A 20721-nucleotide genomic window follows, 5' to 3' on the forward strand; every position below is an offset into this window, starting at 1 on the left:
TTTTTGCGCCTCATCGAGTGAACGTGCTTCTTGCACCACCACAATGTTATCCAAGCTAAGCCTTCCCGGAATAAAACTAGACTGAGCTGGCCCAATCAATTTCCCTATCACCTTCTTCAGTCTCAACACCATCATCTTTGTAACCGTCTTAAACAAGACGTTACACAAGCTTATAGGTCTAAACTGATTCATCCTCTCCGGCTTTGTTACTTTGGCAATAAGAACGACCAGCGCATCATTCAAAGATGGAGGTATAGTTCCCGATGCAAAGAATTCCAGCACAAACCTTGTAACAGAATCCCCCACAATCTCCCAACAATTCTGATAAAAGATGGGCTGATATCCATCGGGCCCTGGTGCCTTATATTTCCCCATACTCCTCACTGCTTCCTCAACTTCCGAAGCTATAAAAGGTTTGTTGAGAACCCGAGCCTCTTCTCTCGTCATTCTCTCAAAACCATCACGCGGTAAGCCTTCCACCTCCAACGGGACATCATCCATAGAATACAACCGCTTATAGTAGCTCACGGCAAGATTTTCAAGCTCCTCTGAACTCGAAATCCAGGTGTCTTCTTCATTACGCAACCTCTCAATTCGATTCTGCCTTCTTCGTATGATAGTTGTCGTATGAAAATAATTTGTGTTTCGGTCCCCAAGCGCTATCCACTTCTCCCTGGACTTCTGAAACCAAATTATTTCCTCTTGCTCTAACACCACATCAAAAGCTTTAATTAACTCCTCCTTCTTTCGTAACAAAGCATCAGTCTGAATTAGATCCAACGCATCTTGGGTTGCTTTTATTTCTCTCATTAACTCATCCTTCCTCTTTTTCACGTCACCAAAAACATCTTTATTCCACTGCTTCAGCCTAATCCGCAGTTCTGACCTCCGGCGTTTTGATGTTCCCATTCCACGAAGTAGCCAACATCTCTTTGAAGCTTGAATGTTGCATCCAGGCTGCTTCAAATCTGAACGGTCTCCTTCCTGGATTACGTTCTATCTCCGGGCATAATTGGACATACAATGGCGCATGGTCCGATGCTAAGATAGGTAAGTGGGTAACTCTAGCGTCCTGCCACTTCAAGCGCGTATGAGCACAGCACAAAACTCTATCCAGTCTTTTCGCCACACAAGTATCCTCAACTCTTCCTCTTCTCCATGTGAACTTGTTTCCACAGAATCCCATATCTATCAAAGATGCATTGTTGATCCATTCTCCAAATGCAAGAGAGTCCGGCGAAAGTCTCCCATTCCCACCATGCAAGAGAGTCCGGCGAAAGTCTCCCATTCCCACCATGCAAGAGAGTCCGGCGAAAGTCTCCCATTCCCACCCGATCTCTCATCCAATCTAACAATGGTGTTGAAATCACCTCCGATGATTAGCGGTCCATCAACTCCACTCAGAACCTCCGTCAACTTCTCCCATAATCCGCTCCGCCTACTGGCAGAAGGAGCTGCGTAAACCACTATTATATTCAACACCTCTGTTCCATTTTGCAATTTTGCGAAAATGAACTGTTCTGAGGACTCAATAATCGTCAAATCACCAATCTCCGATCGCCATAAAAGCCAAATACCTCCACTCTGGCCCACAGCATCTACTCTGAAAGATTTATCAAACCCTAGCCCTTGGCAAATCCTTCCCGCTCTCTCTCCTCCAGCGTGCGTTTCAAACAGAGCGAGAAGATCAGTTTTAAAATTCTTCAACATATAGCGTATAGCTCTCCTGAAGTTGGGTTTATTCGCCCCCCGGCAGTTCCATAATAGACAATCCATTAAAAATTGTAAATGTTCTTCCAAGACTACCGGGGAACACCATCATTGTCTCTCTCCCCCAGCCCCTCCGTCGGCCAGGTTCTTATTTAAGACAATTGCTGTGTCATCTACCATATTCTCCAGCGGTTCCGTCGAGTTAGTTATTCGTGCCTCCTCCGAGTTTGAACTTTCCCGACCCACCTGCTCATTTCGCTCCCTGCTGTACACCCCACCAGACCTCCCGACATTTCCCGTTTCAATTCGTAGTCTTTTTCCACTAGCAGCTAACACTGCTTCCGTTTTAATCGTCCAAAGTAAAACATCTTTGACTTTAAGGTTCTCTAAAATAATGGATTGGTTAGTGGGAGATTATTAATCTTTTTTTTTTTTTTTGATAAAGAATGATGAAGTAATTTTTACTTTTTTTTTTGTTTGTTTCTGTTTCAATTTTATGGATTTTTTTTTTTTTTCATTTTCAGAAAGATACAATTAAATTTCTTTTTAAATTAAACATTTTTATTTATTCTTACGTACTATGCGTGTGGAATTAAATAATTTGATTATAAAAACTATTAACGAAACTTGGCCAATCCATATCCGTTTTTAAGGTAAAATGGAATCTATTTTACGTGTCTGGCTAATCTTAAGAAGAAGAAAGTCATACCAAATTGTCAGGCAAAGCATTATATATGGGCCTATTGAATTGTCAGACCCATTTAGTATTGTTGCGAGACTATATGTGGGCCTTTCATTAAGTCCAACTACGTTTCTTCTTGTTCTTGATCTGCAAACACTTCTCTGAGAATGATATTGATCTCAAACACTTCTTTATCCAATGGGACTAAACATCTCAAACAATAGATCCAATGCTATGTAACATAAGATAAAAGGATAGATCCAAACATACTATATTAACATTCTTCAACCTCTCATAGATTTCCAAATAATAGAGAAAATCTTTCAGAAACTCTATGTTCATCTCTTCCTTTACAAACACTTTGAACACCCAAAACACAAAACTAATCAAGAGCACAAACACACTCGTCAAGATCAGAGCAAAAACAAAACAATATCAAATGTTGTAATCAGTCGATTGATTTACAGAGTTGAGGGTTTGGTTTTTAGTTAGTTAGCATTGCATCATTCAACACTCTTTTTTCTTTCCTTTCTTCTTTCATCATTCTCATCACGAGTCAAGCGCCAGCTCGGCCCAAGCCAAAGAAGATGATCTTAGCTCTGCAGAAATTGACAGACTGATTCTACTCTCCAATGTCTCGCATAGCTCTTGCACTGAGGGCTTGTTGTTATTGTTGTTGTTGTTGGTCGGGTCCCGGTTCAAGCATTGGCTTGCCACTTCACATACCGTCTCAAGCTCTTCTTGGTTAAAATGTTTCAGCTCTGGATCCACCAATCCCGCCATTGTCTCTGGTGCTTCAAGGAACTCCTTTGCCTGCAAAATGACACAGACAGGTATAAAATTCAAAACTTTTGCCACAAAAACACCCACATTTGAGGTTCGATATAACTAAACAGGTGAACAAGGTAGAGACTTTCACATCCAAATGAAAACTCGGTCTCTCCCTGAGCAGACCACTATACCTACTTGGCTAACAGTAGCAAAGTTTGATATAAATAGTGAAATAGAGGATGCTGTATTTATTTCTGAGATGAAAACAGGAATTAACATAGTTTCAAGTGTTTAGAGAAACTTAGTTTTCTGTCTTACCCATTCAATTAAGAAACCTTTGTCTTTGCAATAGGGAGGTCTTCCACTGACAATTTCCAGCAAAAGAATGCCAAATGCATAGATATTACCCGACACATCAAGATATCGGCTCTCCATTCCGTTTGGGAGCACACATATCGAACCCTGGCTACTAATATTTCTCAAATTCTTTTCTGATCTCGCAAGAATCGTCTTCCAGCATTCGAAATCAACCAACTGCATCGGAGAAAGTCAGAAAAAGAAAGAATGTGAACATAATCAAGCTTAGCTTAGCTAATTGTATTGCTCAGATAATAAGCAGGTCTCACTTTACTTTACCTTGGGAGTAAAGTCTTCTGTGAGATAGATTGCATTTGAGCTCAGCTCAGAGATTGTAAATGGAGGATCAAGTTCCATATGAAGGTACTTGAGACCACGTGCGATGCCTATAACGATCTTCATCCGTCTTGCCCACGATACTAAAGCCGCTTCCCCATCTGCATCAAAATATTTATCTTAATAATGTTATCTAACCAAAACAATACAGTATGATGCAAAAAAGCTCTGAGGTAAGTTAGACTATTTACAGTGGAGGTGCTCATATAGTGTTCCGTTTGATGCATACTCAAAAACAAGCATTCTTGTAAATGGTGAGATCTCTTTACAATATCCAAGCAATTTCGCTGTGTTCTCGTGGTTTAATCTAGCCAAATCTGCAGCCTGAAAGAGTGGGGAATTGGAGTCGAAATCTTAGAAAAAAGGAGGATATGTTTAAAGATTGTTCTATCCAAGTGACTAGGTGATGATGATAACATGAGAAGAAGCTACCTCTCTCTGGAAATAGAGCTCAAGATATCCAGTCCAATCTTCTTCCTTTACACAAAGAGAGATCACCGCAATCTCAGACCCACCTTTCAGCGTTCCTTTATAGATCTGACTATCTGCAGATAAACCAATGATATTACTAAAGTCTTCACACGCCACTTCGAGCTCTTGTCTTGTTAATCTCGAAACATCCTTCAGCATTTCAGAATCTGTAGTTAAAATAAAAACATGCCACTTTTGTTTTAGTTCTTTGGTCCATGGATTTTTCTATTGGAAGGTACAGAATTTTGGAAAGGTTCTAACCTACGTAGACTGTGAACTTTTCCTTTTCACTTGAAGATTTTTTCCAAGGAATGATGAGAGATGATCTGTTGTTCCAGCGGTGAACTGCTGAGAAAAGTGCAACCAGGAGGAGCAAACCAACCATTGACCCTGTGACTATCTCAAGAGCTAGAAGCCATTTAGGTTTTGATGCTCTACGGTGCTTAGCCACCATTTGAGCTGACTGGTGCTTAGGGGCGGCGCTCGGGCTTCCATGAGTTTTGACCAGTTGTGCATTACCTGCGACAGGGATAACATTCAGAAAACCAAGACTAATCAAACATGTGTGTCGATAAAGTGAAAATTTTCTATCTTACACACCGCATTGGGAAGAAGGTCTATGCTTAAGATCCTTGTTTTGCATGCAGTTCCCTTGAAAGCTCGTCCTAGTGACCATAAGAGAGAAACTCTAAGGCGAAATCAGAGACTTAGAGAGTTCAGAAAGACAGTATAGATGATAAGAATACCTTGGAAGGTACTCTAAACATTTTGGAATGTTTCCCACAAAAAAGTTGTATGAAAAATCGGCTACTTTTAGAGACTTGCACAAACCGGCGATGTTTGCACTTGAATTTGAAGAATACCTAAATAAATTGAATAAACAAAACACGATTAACATTGCAATCATAGACAGAAGTCACATAGTGTTTCATTTTTGGCTTCTTGAGCTATTAAACTTACACTTTCGACTGATAGCCCGATGCTCCAGCTACAAGAAGACTTCCTTGAAGCCTATTCCTGTCAATATGAAGTTCTCTAAGGTACTTCAAGTTACCGAGCTCTGCAGGCAACTTTCCAGTCAAACCATTGGACTGAAGGTTTCTGTAAAATGTCAAAAAAAAAACTATCGTCTCAACAACTCATCTGTTAATAAGGTAGGAAAGCATCATTGTGACTGTTGAAATCTTTATTACATTATCATGATGCCGGACAAACTCCCGATCTCTGCGGGGATCGGTCCCATCAGATGATTGTTTCCCAAGTCCAAGATCTTGAGATTCTTTAGGTTTCCTATCTCCTTAGGTATTGTCCCGATTAGAATGTTCCCATGTAGGATTCTACAGAAGCATTTTAAAGATGTTAACACCCAAACTCAATGCACCAAATTACATATTTGTGAGTATATGAGAAAGAGATGAAACCGTACAGTTCCTGAAGGTAGGTTATTTGACCCAGTTCCGGCGCAAGAAACCCTTTTATCGATGAAGCCGATATATTTCTGTACGAAAGCAAGATCCACAGACTATATAAGCTCAAGCAAACTTCTTCCTAAACCACTCAGAAACAACTGATTTTGCAGATACTATACAACAATAAGTAAATGCAAGAAAGAAAAGAAAAAAAAAAGATGAAAGATTCTTACATCTTGATAACATGATCTTTAGATGGAGAGCAATTAATGCCGGTCCAATCACAAGGATCTGAATTGGGGTCATTCCAATTAGACATAACTAGCAAAGGGTCCTCATAGATAGCTTCCTTGAATCTCCTAAGTGCTCCAACTAAAAACAGAGCAAAAGATCCACAAATCTATTAGATGATTTTTATGAATCAGACCTTGAATTAAAGCTTCAACTTCACAGATTCTTCTGATCTTATCCATTAAAAAGTATTTAACTTTTTCAGATTGATTAAGATTCTACACTAATCCCAACTCTGCTCAAGTCAAGTGAGGAAATTGTTCACATAGATTCTTAAAGGTATGAGCTTTAATCTAGCATTTTCTTAGTAAACCTAACACAAGCGAGAAAACAATTGAAATCTGAGATCTGGGTTTAAGAAGATCAAGAAAACACCAAATAGTTACCTTCATTAGAGGCAAACCCATCACAAGAAACGAAGAAGAGCACAAGAACAAGAGATAACGACCAAAACTTCGATCTCATCGTCTTTTGAAAGATTCCTTCAAATTCGACTCATTAAAAAAAGAAGCGGAACCCAGATTCTTTCACGGAGGATCAACTAAGTTTCCAGATGAATATAATCTGGAGAAAGAAGAGAACTTTCTTTGAGAAGTACTCTGCAGAAATGAGATGTTTTAAGCTCAAGAAGAGACCAAGATTAGCAAAGTAAAGAACGAGAGAGAGAGAGAGAGAGAGAGAGAGAGAGAGAGAGAAGCTGAAGAATGGAACAAGGAAATGGTAAAGAGAAGTGAAAGTGGACAAGATTATATGATTGATTTAGCAATAACCTATCAATGGAAACTCACTCAGACGAGAAAAACAAAAAAGTAGCAGAGATGATGAAGTGTGGAGAGAGAGAGAGAGAGACTTGGATTCAAAGACAGGTTTTTTTTTTTTTTTTTGTTTTTTTCCTTGTTGGAGGGGAAAAATGAGCTTTAAATTTTTTTAATAGAATAAAAGAGAAATTTGTAAATTAGAAGAAAATAAGAGAAAAAAAGGTAATGGATATTTCTATGAAATATACAATTTTTTAAAAATTCACAGTAAGGAAGAATGTTCTCTTCCTCTTTTTCTTTTTATTTCTTTTACTTTTTGGCAACTTTATGTGACTCTGAGTTATTTTTAAATATTCTTAATTATGGATGTCTTTTGGAAAATTGTTAAAAATACCTCTTTTGGTGTGCTCTTTTTCAAAAATGCCCTTTTTAAATGTCTATTTTCAAAAATGCCTCTTTTTAAATCTGAAATTTTTATAAAGTTTTATTATGTTTATAAGGTACTTATAGATTGTAACTACTACTTGAAGACTCGATCCAAGTATTTATAAGGTTTTATAAGGTGTTTTTAAAGGTTTTACAAGTTATTTTAAAGGATTTTAAAGGTATTTAAAATGCATTTATAAGGTATTTATAAAGTATTTGTAAGATTTTAGATACACAGAAATGTAGTTTGTGTATGTTTTAATAATATTACATACATATTTGGGTAAATCTTATATTTTTAAGAGCATTTTTTATAAGATTTTAAAAAGTGAGTATTTTTGAAAAGTGACATTTTTGCAAAAGCCCCGTATCTTTTTATCATGAATGTTTGTTTAGTATTTAGATCGATTTTTCTGTTTGATCACATTCTAACCAAGCTTTTACCTGTATTTGTATTACTAAATTATATAGGATTTTTATTTTTAATCTATTATATATATAATGTGGCAAACTATCAATAGAGCGTAACACCAAATTAATAATAAGAAAATATCCAAATCTTCTATACCAGGAATTGACTGTTGATCTAGTTGCATATTGCATATATGTACAAGTACAACTGTATTTTTTTCATAATAAGTAAATTAGTAAATTATCTGTTAAGAGTATAATCGTTAATATTTAGATTAAAATATATTTTAGAAACTAATTAAACAAAAAGAAAAATGAAAAATGGGACAAATTATTATTCGAACGTAAAATGGAGGAGGTGTGTATTAGAATAATGGTCGAAATGAATAAATTTCGTTGGAAGATTCTTAATTACAGAGTATATATAATATAGTTGCTAATCATTGACATAATAGCGCGTTTAATTATAAAGAGAATATTTTTCATGGTACGGTGTCTACTACGGTGATCTAGAAGAGCTTGGCTAAGGTGTTGCTGGGACATACCGTACTACCGTCTGATCCAGAAATTGTATTTTAATCGGACGATCAAGATACTAACATGCAATACTAGATTTATTAATAATAACTCTGATTTCTCTGTAATATTGTAGTTGTGAAAGATAAAATGGACCATCGAAATTTACGCCACCACTCATACGAACTTATGCTTGGAAGTTGGAACGCATGACAAATACTCGCTGCATTTTAGGTATAACTTATAAGTTATAACCATTATTTATCACAATAACACAAACTCAATTTTACATATTCATATATTAAATTAAAATTTAGACAATTTTTTGGAATATCTCAATCGTAAACTTGCAATGGAAAAATAGTTCAATCCTTACCCTACTTAGTACGGGGTTGTTGCTACTTGCTAGATTTGGAAGAGATAATAAGACTGAGTCGTTAAAAGACTGAAAGTAAAAGAAGGTTTGGAGAGACTATGAAAAAAAAAAATAGGTTGGATCTAACACCAAATCAAGACCAGAAGTCAAATAGATTTCCAGTTGAATGCGACTTAATTAAGAAGGTTAGAAGCATGTTAATTTAAGGTGACACATTCGTAAACAGCTTCATCTTCCAATAGAAAAAACCATTCAAGATAACGACCATTTGTTTATATACACAAGAACAAAGCTTATGAAAATAGTATACCATTTGTTTATTAGAGGATCCATACAAAGCCCAAAGATTAATCTCATGAGAACTCATGAATATTGTTTACATTGTCACGTTTTGAAAATATAATTCTGCTTAATTGTATCATTCACAACATTTATCAAGTTTCAAGTTTTTAAAAAGTGATTATACTATATACAACTAATATGTTAAAAATATAACTAGAAAAAAAAAGTGATTAATTTACTAAAACTAACTTTTCAACGTTTTGTAATGAGTCTGTAAATTTTTTTATTCATTTCACTTTTTTCGCTAATGATTACTCAGTTATTCCGTAGTTTTGTTATTTTTCTGATATACTACTCAAGCCCATAATTAGTAGTACATACATTACAAATATCATTTTTTACTGACTTGATAATAGTGAAGTCTAGCTACAATATATATGCTTCTGCGAAAATAATTGCATGATAAAAATCTTACATACTCAACATAAAACATTACTTCATTTATGTACCAAAAAAATTACTTTCATTTTCTAAGCGAGTTGAATAATTGCATCGGAATTTTTTTTAAGATGTACATTATTGGATATCAAGGTTTTGTAATTTCTAGCCGAATTTGCTATGTCAAACGAACCGAAAGTGGAGATGCCCATGTTTTAGCAAAATTTGGTTGTATTGATAACTCATGCTTTTATTCTGATTCTGTAATTCAGCATGAATAGCTTGAACAACAACTTTCTATGGACCTTCACAATGCAATATAATTCGATTTTGACGAGAAAAATAAAGAAAAAAATAATTGTATCCGAAACAAATATTTTTGTCTTAAAAGTTACTCCATAAACTTATTATAATTGGATTTTTTTTTTTTTTGTAATACTGAACTTGGGTTTACTAAAATAAATAGGTTACATACTCATGAAAAGGATAAAGGAACAATACTCCTTTATAAAGCAAAAAGAGTTCCAAGTCATAGAAAAGCTAAAATCTCCATTAAACTTTCTTTGTTGAAGCATCTCCAATAAATCTTTCTCTGTAACAATTCGTTGTTTCATGGAATAAATCAAACATAATATGAGAAATTTAGAGAAACTATCATGCAAATTAACACAACAAAGTTAGGAATATCAAATAGTCTAAAAGATACAACGCTCAACAACTCTAGCAATTTAATATTTCCTCTTTTTCACAATATTAGATGTTTTAGATAAAAGCACAAAGTTTAAGAAAGTCATTAATTGTGAGTTTTTTACATTAAAAAAATAATTTGAACAATGGTATAATTTACTGCAGAATATAAATAGTCAAAAAGCTGTTTAATTTAATGTTTTGCATAGAAACTTGAATTGTTTTTTCAAAACATCATATATTGTGAAACAAAAATAAAAGTCTAAAACATCATATAATACTCTCTCTGTTTCATAAAGAGTGTCGTTTTAAGGTTTTATTTTTGTTTCACAAAAAGTGTCGTTTTAGGTTTTCAATGCAAAATTTAATGATTTTTTATGTCTTATGACTATTAGTATTCTGCAAATTGTTTTACTATTGGACAGATTATGTTTAGGTATATAGTTAATGATGTTTTTGTTTAGAAAAAACAAAAAATTTAATGTTTTCTTAATCTGTGTGCAAAACTCTAAAATAACACTCTTTGTGAAACAGAGGGAGTATGAAACAAAAGGATTAATTTATAGTAATTGTCAACAAAGGTACACAATATATATTTCCAATGTTTGGTACAAAATGTCATAAACATGTTTAGATGAATCCAACTAACCCCTCGTTTATTTCTAGTACATTCTACGTTTCTTATTTTTAAATAAAGCTTTGTAATAAAGGTATTATATAAATTATATAATTGGCCTCGATAGATCGTAACTTCATTAAGGGTCTGACTGGTTTAAACGCAGCGGTTGCAGAAGTTTACGGAAGCGGGCGGTTGCGGTTTCAAGCGTTACCAAGCATTTTGAACGACTGGTTTAGCATTTAAAAATGGATACGTTTGCGGAAGTTTTATGACTGGTAAACCAGCGGGTGCGGTAGCAGTTAAATAAAAAATGACTAAAAAAATAAAAAATATTTAAAAAAAAAGAAATAAAAACACCAATATATTATTATGATAATATTAGAAAAATTGAACATGCTTAACAATTAAACCATAAATAAAGTACTAAATAATTATTCAAAAATAAAGAAATTTTATAATAAGATAGTACTTTATGCTGGGTTAACACCAAAAATTGTATCAAGTAATGGGACAAACTGTAAATAACGTTGAATTCAATCAAAAAGCAAATAATTTTCTATTCGAGAAAACAAATCGAAACATATATTCAATCAAAAAAGAAAAACAATATATAATGAAAAGAAAAAAATATTCAAATTGATTTTCATCCGTTTGGGTGGAAGACATTGAGAAAATAAGGTTTTAGAATATTGATTAGGGTTTCTGATGAGAACGTGATACAAAGATGAAAGATATATATAAGATTAATATATTTTATAATAATTATAAGTAAATGTTTGATTTTTTTTTTTTTTTAAATCCAACCGCTACCGCCCGCAACCGCAAACGCTTGCGGGAAGGAGCTTTTGAAATTCAGCGATTTTGAGCGGTTTGAAGCGGTACGGAGCGGTTTCTATGATTGGTACCAACCGCTAACAACCGCAACCGACCGCTAGCAACCGCTAGGAAGGTGCTAGCGGGAGAACCAATCAAGCCCTAAATTGAACAACAAACAAGAGAATGGGACAAACAACCCATGCGTGTTCCATTTGTTTGTTTCTAAGTTTTTGTGCGTTAAATATTTCATTATTTAAACGACACATATTGATATTTATGTTCAATCAAACGTTAGTTTTGTTAAAAAACACTGTTAAAGTTCTGTCTATTAAAATGTGATTGGCAAGAGTTCTCGAAATTTTCTACAGCTTTGAGTTTTTGACAATGTTGGGAATAAATCTTGTCGATTAGAACCAACCAATTACAATGAAATACGTGGGCTTCTACGTTTATGAGGACGTCTACCAATAACTATTTTCCGAACAAAATTAACACAAATCGTCATTACGAAACGAAAAAAGCTCATGTATCCCGTTATCATGCGCGAAAACAATAAATAAACACACATAAAACATCACTACACCAATTAATTGAAGACACTTTTTAATATGCTATAATAACAATATGTTTTAAGAACTTAGTCGCTGGATATAACAACATGGCTCTTCATTATGTCTCGCTAGCTAAAAAAAAATCGTACCAGAATCTTGTTCTATGCCACATTACCACTGGCCTAAAATTATTTTTCTAGAATTTTCAACAAGCCTTTTTCACCATAGGAGCTCTTCGAAAATCCATTCTTGTTATTATTTGGACAGTTTCATGTGGAACTTGAATTTACATTTGTGTTAATTAATCTGTATCTAGTATTATTGAAGTAAATATTAACATATAGTTTATGTTTTTAATTTGCAAGATATTATATAATGACACACTTCTTTTTGTAGGTAATGATTCTTGATCGATATGAGATTTGTCTTCGATATCTCATTAAATTTCTCGTGTCATTTTATGCTTATGTTTTAACTGTGTATGCGCTTAAAATTGGGATAAATATACTTTTCTAATGCCTTTTCAGTTTTTATATTCATGCTATTAACTAACTAAAAATGCTTTAATAGGAATATTTTCTAATTGAATATATAATAACTATGTATATTATACACTTCTGTGATAGTCTGGACATGAAGGTTCCCCTGTCGTCACTCACGCCCAATGCTTACAAGCAAATTGAGTAGATACTAAGGGAACTTGATAAGGACCATCATGAACACACAACTTTGTGATGAATCAAATTTTGAATAGGCCATGTTCAATCATAATTTCTAACCAAAAGATTAATAGTTTATTGTAGTGGATTTAAGGTTAGATCTAAACCGGGTATACAAATATTGTGGGTTTTATACGCATTCGGAACAACTTGATATAAGTTGTTAATATGAAATTTAAGAAATACTATTTTCTTAACATGTTTGTTAAATATTTACTGTAGTGGTAGAACTTCAATTGAAAAGAAATTGTTAGGTTTTTAAATCAACCTTACACTATATCATCTTTTGCATGAGAGAAATCTCAAATCTGAGTCAAAAATATTCACCGCCGCCGTGCATGTGAGAAGAAAAAAGGCATTTAATGAAAATGAACAAAGCCACATCTATATATACATTTTTGGATCACAATTAGCAAATAAATCCTGAAGTTGAGAAGTATTTACAATGACATGCCATTAGCATTAATTATTTAGATTTATTTTATTTAAGTAAAGATTTTGAAATCAAATATGTTCTCAACAATTTACCAAAAATCTCTAATCAATCTTTTTAAAAATCTCGACTTAGTTAACTTCTGATTTTTATCTGCAAAAAAAATAAAATAATTGTAACGAGTGATGTAAAAATCGGGAATGTTGATACTACAATTTCTTCTACTTTTTTTTTTATATGTAATGAAAATTATTTTTTAGGGATATTTTCTTAAAACTCTAAACAAAACAAATGGTTTCAAAAGATAGCTTCTCTTTTGGCGGATCGACCCGCAAACCCGCAATTCTCTACGGGCTTATCCGCATGAACCTGCGATCCGTAGTGGATAAAAATATTATTCAAAAAAATAACAAATGATGTTTAATTTTACGGGACGGGGTTATATGGTGCAACGGGTTTAGATCAATATTAATATTAAACAATATACTATGGATGAAATCCTAGAATTAAAAATCAAAATTTAATTATAAAATCAGAAACACTAAACAAAATAAACAATATTAACAAAACAAATACAACTTAAAATTTTGCAAAATAATTTTTTAGTTATAAAAAAATCGACCCGCGGTGTACCGCGGGGTAATCTAGATTTGGAAGTTTAAGGAAGGAAATTTTTTTTTAAAAAATAATAGCTCCGCGGTGTACCGTAAGAAAAATCTTTCTCCTAAACTGAGGCAAGAAGAAGAAGAAAGCCAAATGTCGTTTAAGTGTATATATAGATATACCATTTAAACCTAAAACACAATTAATATACTCAAAACTATTAATATAGACATATGGATGGTACATTTATAAAATAGGTCGAAATATTATAGTATACTCTCTATTAATAAACAAAAATAATTATATTTAGATTTTTTAAAAAATAATTATAACCCCGCGGTACACCGCGGGTTCAAATCTAGTATAATAGTATTAATAAATAACTAAACACCTATAATAAATATTTTCTTTTGTTTAGTAATAAATACACCATTCTAATATAAAGGATTTTCTTTTGTTTTTGTTATTATATAATTACTTGTGTGTTGAGAGGGAGATACACGTTTGTTCCACCAAGACGAGTAACCAAGTTGGTACCAAATGGCTAATACGATATCTCCATCATAAATATATTTTTGACATGACAAATTATTGGAATTTGATCTCTTTTTTTTTTTTTTTTTTTTGGAATTTGATCTTTTATATCATATGATGGTAATAGCTTTACGATACTTCTTATAACCAACTTGTTACAATTAATCATGCTTATATTAAATGAACTTTGTATTTGTCAAATCAGTAAAAAATCTTTTTTGTAAGAAATAGACAAACAGTATATATCTCATTTGTTGATAAGAAATAACATTTTTTTTTTTTTAATAATAACATTGTTTTTCATGACACAAGAATGATATATTTCTTAAATTTCTAGTTAATCTAACGTTATCCAATAAATAAAAGGTAAAATCAAAATTTCCAACCAAATTTAGATTATACATAAATCTGGATATATCATTTTATTAAACCTTTTGCCAGTAAGAGTCTTCCCATTTCTCTACTTGCCGGATGAGATTCAGTTTCTTCCTATGGAACTTCTCAAGACCATTGGAATCAAAAGGAGGAGGAAGTGAACATGGGCTAGAAACATGAGGCCTACTAACTAAAGAGCCCATCATAAACCTTTTATTAACCCCATTAACATCTTCAGAAGGGCACACCATTGCTTCTGTGCATAGCTCAACACTATTCTTGGGAACTTGAGGCTTGTACTTGAGAAGCTTGGAGTATTCATTCAACAAATGGAACATATAATCATAAACATTTTCCATTGATAGATCTCTTTGCATGAACTCACTTGCTTCTCTTCCTATCTCTTGAGCCTGCAAACATATAAATCCATGAAATCGTATGCACAAGCACAATTACATATGTGTAAATCTTCACACAAAATATGTGCAAGAGGAGGATTTCATGGATTTAAATAAAATATATATAGGTTTTAAAGAAATCAGAGAATCCCTTCATTATATAAACCCCTAATATTTTTATACATACATTAAGGGAATCTCTGATTTCTTTAAAATCTATATATATATTTTGGGAACTAGTTTGATGTGTTATATTGTATTATATATAGAAAGAGATGGAAAATGGTACCTTTTGAGTGTGATTATTAAGCCAATCAACAGCAAATTTGATGGATCTACATTTATCTTTATCCCTAATGGGCCAATAGTGTTGGAGAGGTTGAAGAGTTCTTGAGAAGAAATCATAGTAATAAGGTTTCACCATCAATGTGACTGAGTCACATGCTAATATGTATTTCTCACTCACTGACCACGCATACCCTTCTATATATATCTTGTACCTACACAACTTATTATATCCAATCATTAAAATAAACTCAAATCTAGACATTAGTACTATGACACAAGAAGAAGATGAAAATATAGACAATGGTACTGACCTGTAAGTGCATTGATTTGCTACATTTGAATTCTCAAATCCTCTTTGTCCTTCTGATATCCAATCCTATTTGCATGCAAATACAAACCAAATATCAATTATCATAGGAAGATAAGTTTTTTTTTTTTTTTTTTAAACAATTCAACTAAATCTGGACATAGAATCATACCTGAATGAAAATTCTAGCATTCCAATCATGTAGTGAGGATAAATTGCAAGTGAGAAGATCTTCTCTTGAAGGAGATGCAACAAAAGGGTTCCCTTTCCAATATGCATAAGCCTCTCTTTCCATAAATTTCTTCTTCTTCTTTCCTTCTTCCATTTCTTTCAACACTTTGCTCCATTCTTTTATGTTTATCTCCTGCCTTCACCCACCAAAATTAATCCATTCCATTTCAATTTTATTCGACTAAATATGAATTACTATTAATAGAAAACATGTCTATATTTAAATGAAACTACCAATATGGTTTTGGAACTACACTTCATGTTTTGTTGGAAAGATTGAATGATACAAGAAATGAAAGATACTTTAGTGAAACACTTAGTTAAAGCATAATAAGTAATAATTAAATTACAACCACATATTTAAATTGTAGTGGCATTGAGTGGAGGGATAATATTGTTTTTGGACTTACCTTTTCGACCCATTAAATTACTATACTTAGTCACTAACTATACTCTATTAACACAAAAAGAATCTATTAATCAATCACGAAAGAATCTATTTGTGTATAAATGAAAAACATTTCTCCGGCATGTGATCAAGTGGGGACAAGTGTACCTTAACAACCATACACGTTAACTTCAGACAAAAAAAAACAAAACCAAAAGGAGAAAAAAAGAGAAAGAGAGAAGAGATTATAATCTAGTACTTACCATCCCCAGAATGACCAATCGGGAAAGACAATATCCACCGTCCATCTATCACCGCAATACCTAAATAACGGAGGTGGTACATCTTCAGCTGTTCGATTAGATCTATTATAACCGTCCGATCTAATGACTGGTCGATCATCGCAGTCAAACATGAGATCCACGTCAGGTAACTTCCCTGGATACTTTCTCAGCAGCTGAAGAATCCCCCATAGTGTGAACGCATCTCTAGTCTGTATAGACTTCTTGTAGTTTTCCACGAACACCTTGCCGTTTACAATAACTAACCTGAAATGCGCTGTTGTTTTCCCTCTTTCCACCATTTCTTTTGTTATCCCTGTTTCTCTCCATGGTTTTAGATCCTCGTGAATCCACTTGAAGTAATCAGGACAAGACCGGTTCGATTCGGTTTGGTTTTGATTATTATTTGGTTGAGGTGTTCTCGAGCATGAACCGGAACCGTTTTGATTCAAGAAACTTGTGCAATCTAACGAGATTCCGGTATTCTGTTGTGATTTCTTCTCTGGTTCCCGTACCGGGACCGGTTTTATTGTCGGTTGATTATATGGTTTTGTCTATAGTAAACAAAAAAAAGTTTTAATAATTTATTTTCCGTTGAACAATATCTTAGGCATAAGGCATTAATCATGTAATGAAGAAAAGAAGAATAATCACCTTGTTAAGCCATAGAGGTGTTCTTGAGCAAGAACCGGACCGGTTGTGATTCAAGAAACTTGTGCAATTAACCAATACTTCGGTTTTCTGCGGTGGTTCTAGCTCCGGTTTTGTTGCAACTAATGTCGGTCGATCAAATGCTTTCGTCGTCTTTGATAAACAAACAATAATTCATTTTTTTTAGTATGAATTATATAGTTATCATATATAATAACGTAATTATGTAGAGAAAAAGGTTTATTAGTTACCTTGTTAAGCCATAGAGAGGAAGTGACGGCAATACCGGCGGCGATAAGGAAGAGAAGAAGCGTCAAAGTGGCCACGTGGAGTTTTCCGATCACCGGGCGGTAAGTTTTAAAGTCGGTGATATGAGAAGTGAGAGCTCTAGGTTTAGAGAATAGAGAGGTCATTGTTATGATTTTTTCTTTGTTGGATTATTAAGGGAATTTTTTTGTCTTTGACATTTTTGTTGATATCTCGAATGCAAGTTGGGGGTTTTCTCACTCTCTTTTTTATTTTTGAATTTAAAAAGATTAAGGAGAAAAGAAAAAAAAAAAAAGGGAAAAGAAAATGTGCCTCGTGGGTTTGAGAAAATGATGAGGACACGACATTGATGATAGTGGAATTGTTTTACTATATACTTTGAAATTTGGAAATTTAAACTAGTCAACTTCATCACTCGATCGTGTAAATTACGTTATTTACATAGATACGTATATAATATTATATGGTAATCATATACTTCAATTTTAAGCGTGACCAATATAGGTGGATAAAAGAGATTTCAATGGAGCTCAAGATATGTATTTTCATGTACTAATTACAGGTTACTAAAAGAAGAAGATGAAGCAATCTCTATAAGTTGTTCTTGTTCTTGTGGTCTTGCCTTGCGCATTCACGGAGAAGGAAAGAGTGGCTTCTTTTTGTCTGATAAAATTTGAATTTATATTACTAAAAATCGATACTTGATGGGTAGTAACTACATTAGCTTTTAAGGCTAAGACCATATGCAAGGGGGGAACTTTTGAGTGTGTTCTTAGGATTTAAAAATAGGAAATAAGGTGAACAGTGGTAGAACAGTTCTAACTTATCCTGCAAACTGTTCTTCCTGAAGAACAGTTTTTATAATTTTAAGAACAGTTGTATCCACTATTCAACATTTTTATTATTTTAAAACCCTTAAGAACACACCAAATCTTTCTCCTTGCATATGGTCTAAGGAGCTTTGGTCAAAAAGTGTTTCTAAAAAAGAACCCACTCCTTTCAAATAAAGTACAGGAGAGGAGATTGACAAAGAGAATATATAAACAACCTTAATTTTGTTATTTAATTTACTAGTTTAGATATTTCTATAAATTTATATATTAAAATTTTCATAAAAACTCAAAATATAACTCACATATTTAATTTCAATATTAGACTTTACTAACCAAACTTCTATGCATGTAATTCGTCGAATCACTATAGAATTTTTTTTGTTTTGTTTTAATACGTGTGCAAGTTTAGTCACCAAAAGCAAAGATCCTTGGGTTACTGGAAATACGAGGTCCATTAAGTAGAGATTCCATAAATCATAAATGAATCTCTTATAAGGCCCATTATCACTTTCAAGAGAGAAGAGCATTGATTTTATGGGAAATTTGAGGCTTGATCGTAAGAACTAAGAAGCTTGCAAATATTCATTAATTAGCACATTCTCTGTTGTATACTTGTAACTTGTAAGATATGAACCAAGTCATGAGAAGTGAAGTTCCAAGCCTATTGAACTGAGGACCATATTTGCATTATGGATTCATTTGGATCATCTAATCACCTTTGGATTAATCTCAGCCAGATATGGTCAAAGAAGTAATCTCGAAACTCAAGTCCAATTTTTGTTTTTCATTTATCACTTGTTTCCTTATTTAGCTGATTATATTCTTTATATTACTGTTTAATTTTTAACTTGTTTCACCATAACTTGTTTCACCATATCTAATTAAGAACTCTATATAATGAGCCTCTGGTGCAATGCAACTCATATAGTTTATTTTTCTAAATTGAATAGCAGAATGAACAGTAGATATTCATTATGAACCACAAAAAAATGGTACGATGTAACAATTGAATACAATTATACTCCCGACACACAAAAAATAATTTTCTAATCGTTACAAAGTTGATAGAACTATTTACATCATTATCTATGAATGATGGAGTCGGAAGAGACAAAACATGCATAAACTTAGGGTCTCGGTTTTATTATAAGGTTTTAAATGTTTCAATTTGCAATGATGTCAAACATTAGGGTCCCAAACTGAATAAGTGTAAATATGTGTGACATTTTTTTACTAATATTTTACTCTCTAATTAATTATATGGTCGCGCATAAGTAAGATAATAAATGTTTGTACATAAATGATATGATGAAAAACAATGTTATAGAATTATGAGTGCGTTATTTTTCTTTAACCGTATGTGATATATAAATCACGTACATGATTATAAAAAACGGTGGTCCTAAAACTTTTAAACGGGTTTAGTTTGTGGTCTGAATTGAAACGTGTGACCCACTAATTACAAAATGATAAACAATCTTTAATTTCAAGGATAACTCAGTTTATTAAAATGTGTACGTACTTGACTTTGTGAGACATTCTAAAGATTAATTATCGATTATAAATTATGTTTGTGGGCTGAATCGATTCCATTAATAAACATAAAAAATGTAATCGTCGGTTTTTTTGGTGCCATCATAGTCATGCTCGTTGCATCACCTAATTAATTAACAACTGAAGAAAAAAAATTCCTCTTTGTATCGCTTGTAAACTATTCCTATATTGTATTCATTTAAAGGAAATTTGGAAATTGAGCGTATATATATATATATATATATATAGGTTTAATATAACGAATGTTAACCAACCCGCGTTGGTCCAGTTGGTAAAGGGCTCACGGCTGTGAGTTCCCCCTCCTGGGTTCGATTCGGGTTGGCCACTACGTATTCACATTGGCGCTCCGCAGGCCTCCAGGAGCCGACACGTGGAGAGCCGTTTGGCTGCCCACGTGGCTAGTCTGTGCGAACCGATAGCTAACACGTGGACCCCTGCTCTGTCGGCCTGTACCGATAGCTAACATGTGGAACCCTGTTCTATCGGCAAGCAACAGGAACCTGGGTTATCAAAAAATATATATATATATATATAACGAATGTTTAAATTATTATACTTTATAAAGTGTGTGAAAGACACGTGCTCTAAACCTTTTAGGCATATGGCCATGATCATGATTTCAAATTCTTCTTTAAGCGATACTATCGGCAAAAAGGTAGAGGGTTTTAGATAATTAGATCAAATATTCAAGTTCGAAGACTCCACAACTCGTTACGTTCAAGCTCCTTAACGAGTCATGTGCTCGTCAAGGGTGTGGTCTTTTTTCAGTTGCAACAAACCAAAGGCAAAGGTCATGCAATCCTTAGCAAAATGTGTTACTCCCTCCGTATTTTATTAATTGTCGTTTTAGAATTTTTATTTTTTTAAATTGGATGTCGTTTTCAAATTTCTATGCAAAATTTTTTACTTTTTAATGTTTTATGATATCATAAAACATAAAAAGTAAAAATTG

The 20721-nt window shown here is 33.3% G+C and overlaps 2 protein-coding genes across 2 annotated transcripts; both read right to left on the minus strand.

Moving 5' to 3' along the window:
• Positions 1–2647: 2647 nt before the first annotated feature.
• LOC9324023 (probable LRR receptor-like serine/threonine-protein kinase At1g63430) lies at positions 2648–6870 on the minus strand. The gene is made up of 13 exons (XM_021035677.1): positions 6414–6870; positions 5970–6108; positions 5754–5825; positions 5521–5664; positions 5288–5428; positions 5074–5190; positions 4928–4992; positions 4589–4846; positions 4289–4494; positions 4048–4180; positions 3800–3957; positions 3482–3697; positions 2648–3205 (listed from the first exon to the last, which is right to left on the minus strand). Exons 1-13 carry the CDS (start codon positions 6490–6492, stop codon positions 2942–2944), a joined length of 1992 nt encoding a protein of 663 aa, XP_020891336.1. The 5' UTR covers positions 6493–6870; the 3' UTR covers positions 2648–2941.
• Positions 6871–14515: 7645 nt separating this feature from the next.
• Positions 14516–17622, minus strand: LOC9324024 (O-glucosyltransferase rumi homolog). Its single transcript, XM_002887915.2, has 7 exons — positions 17367–17622; positions 17119–17268; positions 16447–17018; positions 15737–15932; positions 15569–15633; positions 15259–15469; positions 14516–14981 (listed from the first exon to the last, which is right to left on the minus strand). Exons 1-7 carry the CDS (start codon positions 17526–17528, stop codon positions 14622–14624), a joined length of 1716 nt encoding a protein of 571 aa, XP_002887961.1. The 5' UTR covers positions 17529–17622; the 3' UTR covers positions 14516–14621.
• Positions 17623–20721: the final 3099 nt, after the last annotated feature.

This window comes from Arabidopsis lyrata, assembly GCF_000004255.2.
Source record: "Arabidopsis lyrata subsp. lyrata unplaced genomic scaffold ARALYscaffold_2, whole genome shotgun sequence".
In the NCBI taxonomy this organism is placed as follows: Eukaryota; Viridiplantae; Streptophyta; class Magnoliopsida; order Brassicales; family Brassicaceae; genus Arabidopsis; species Arabidopsis lyrata.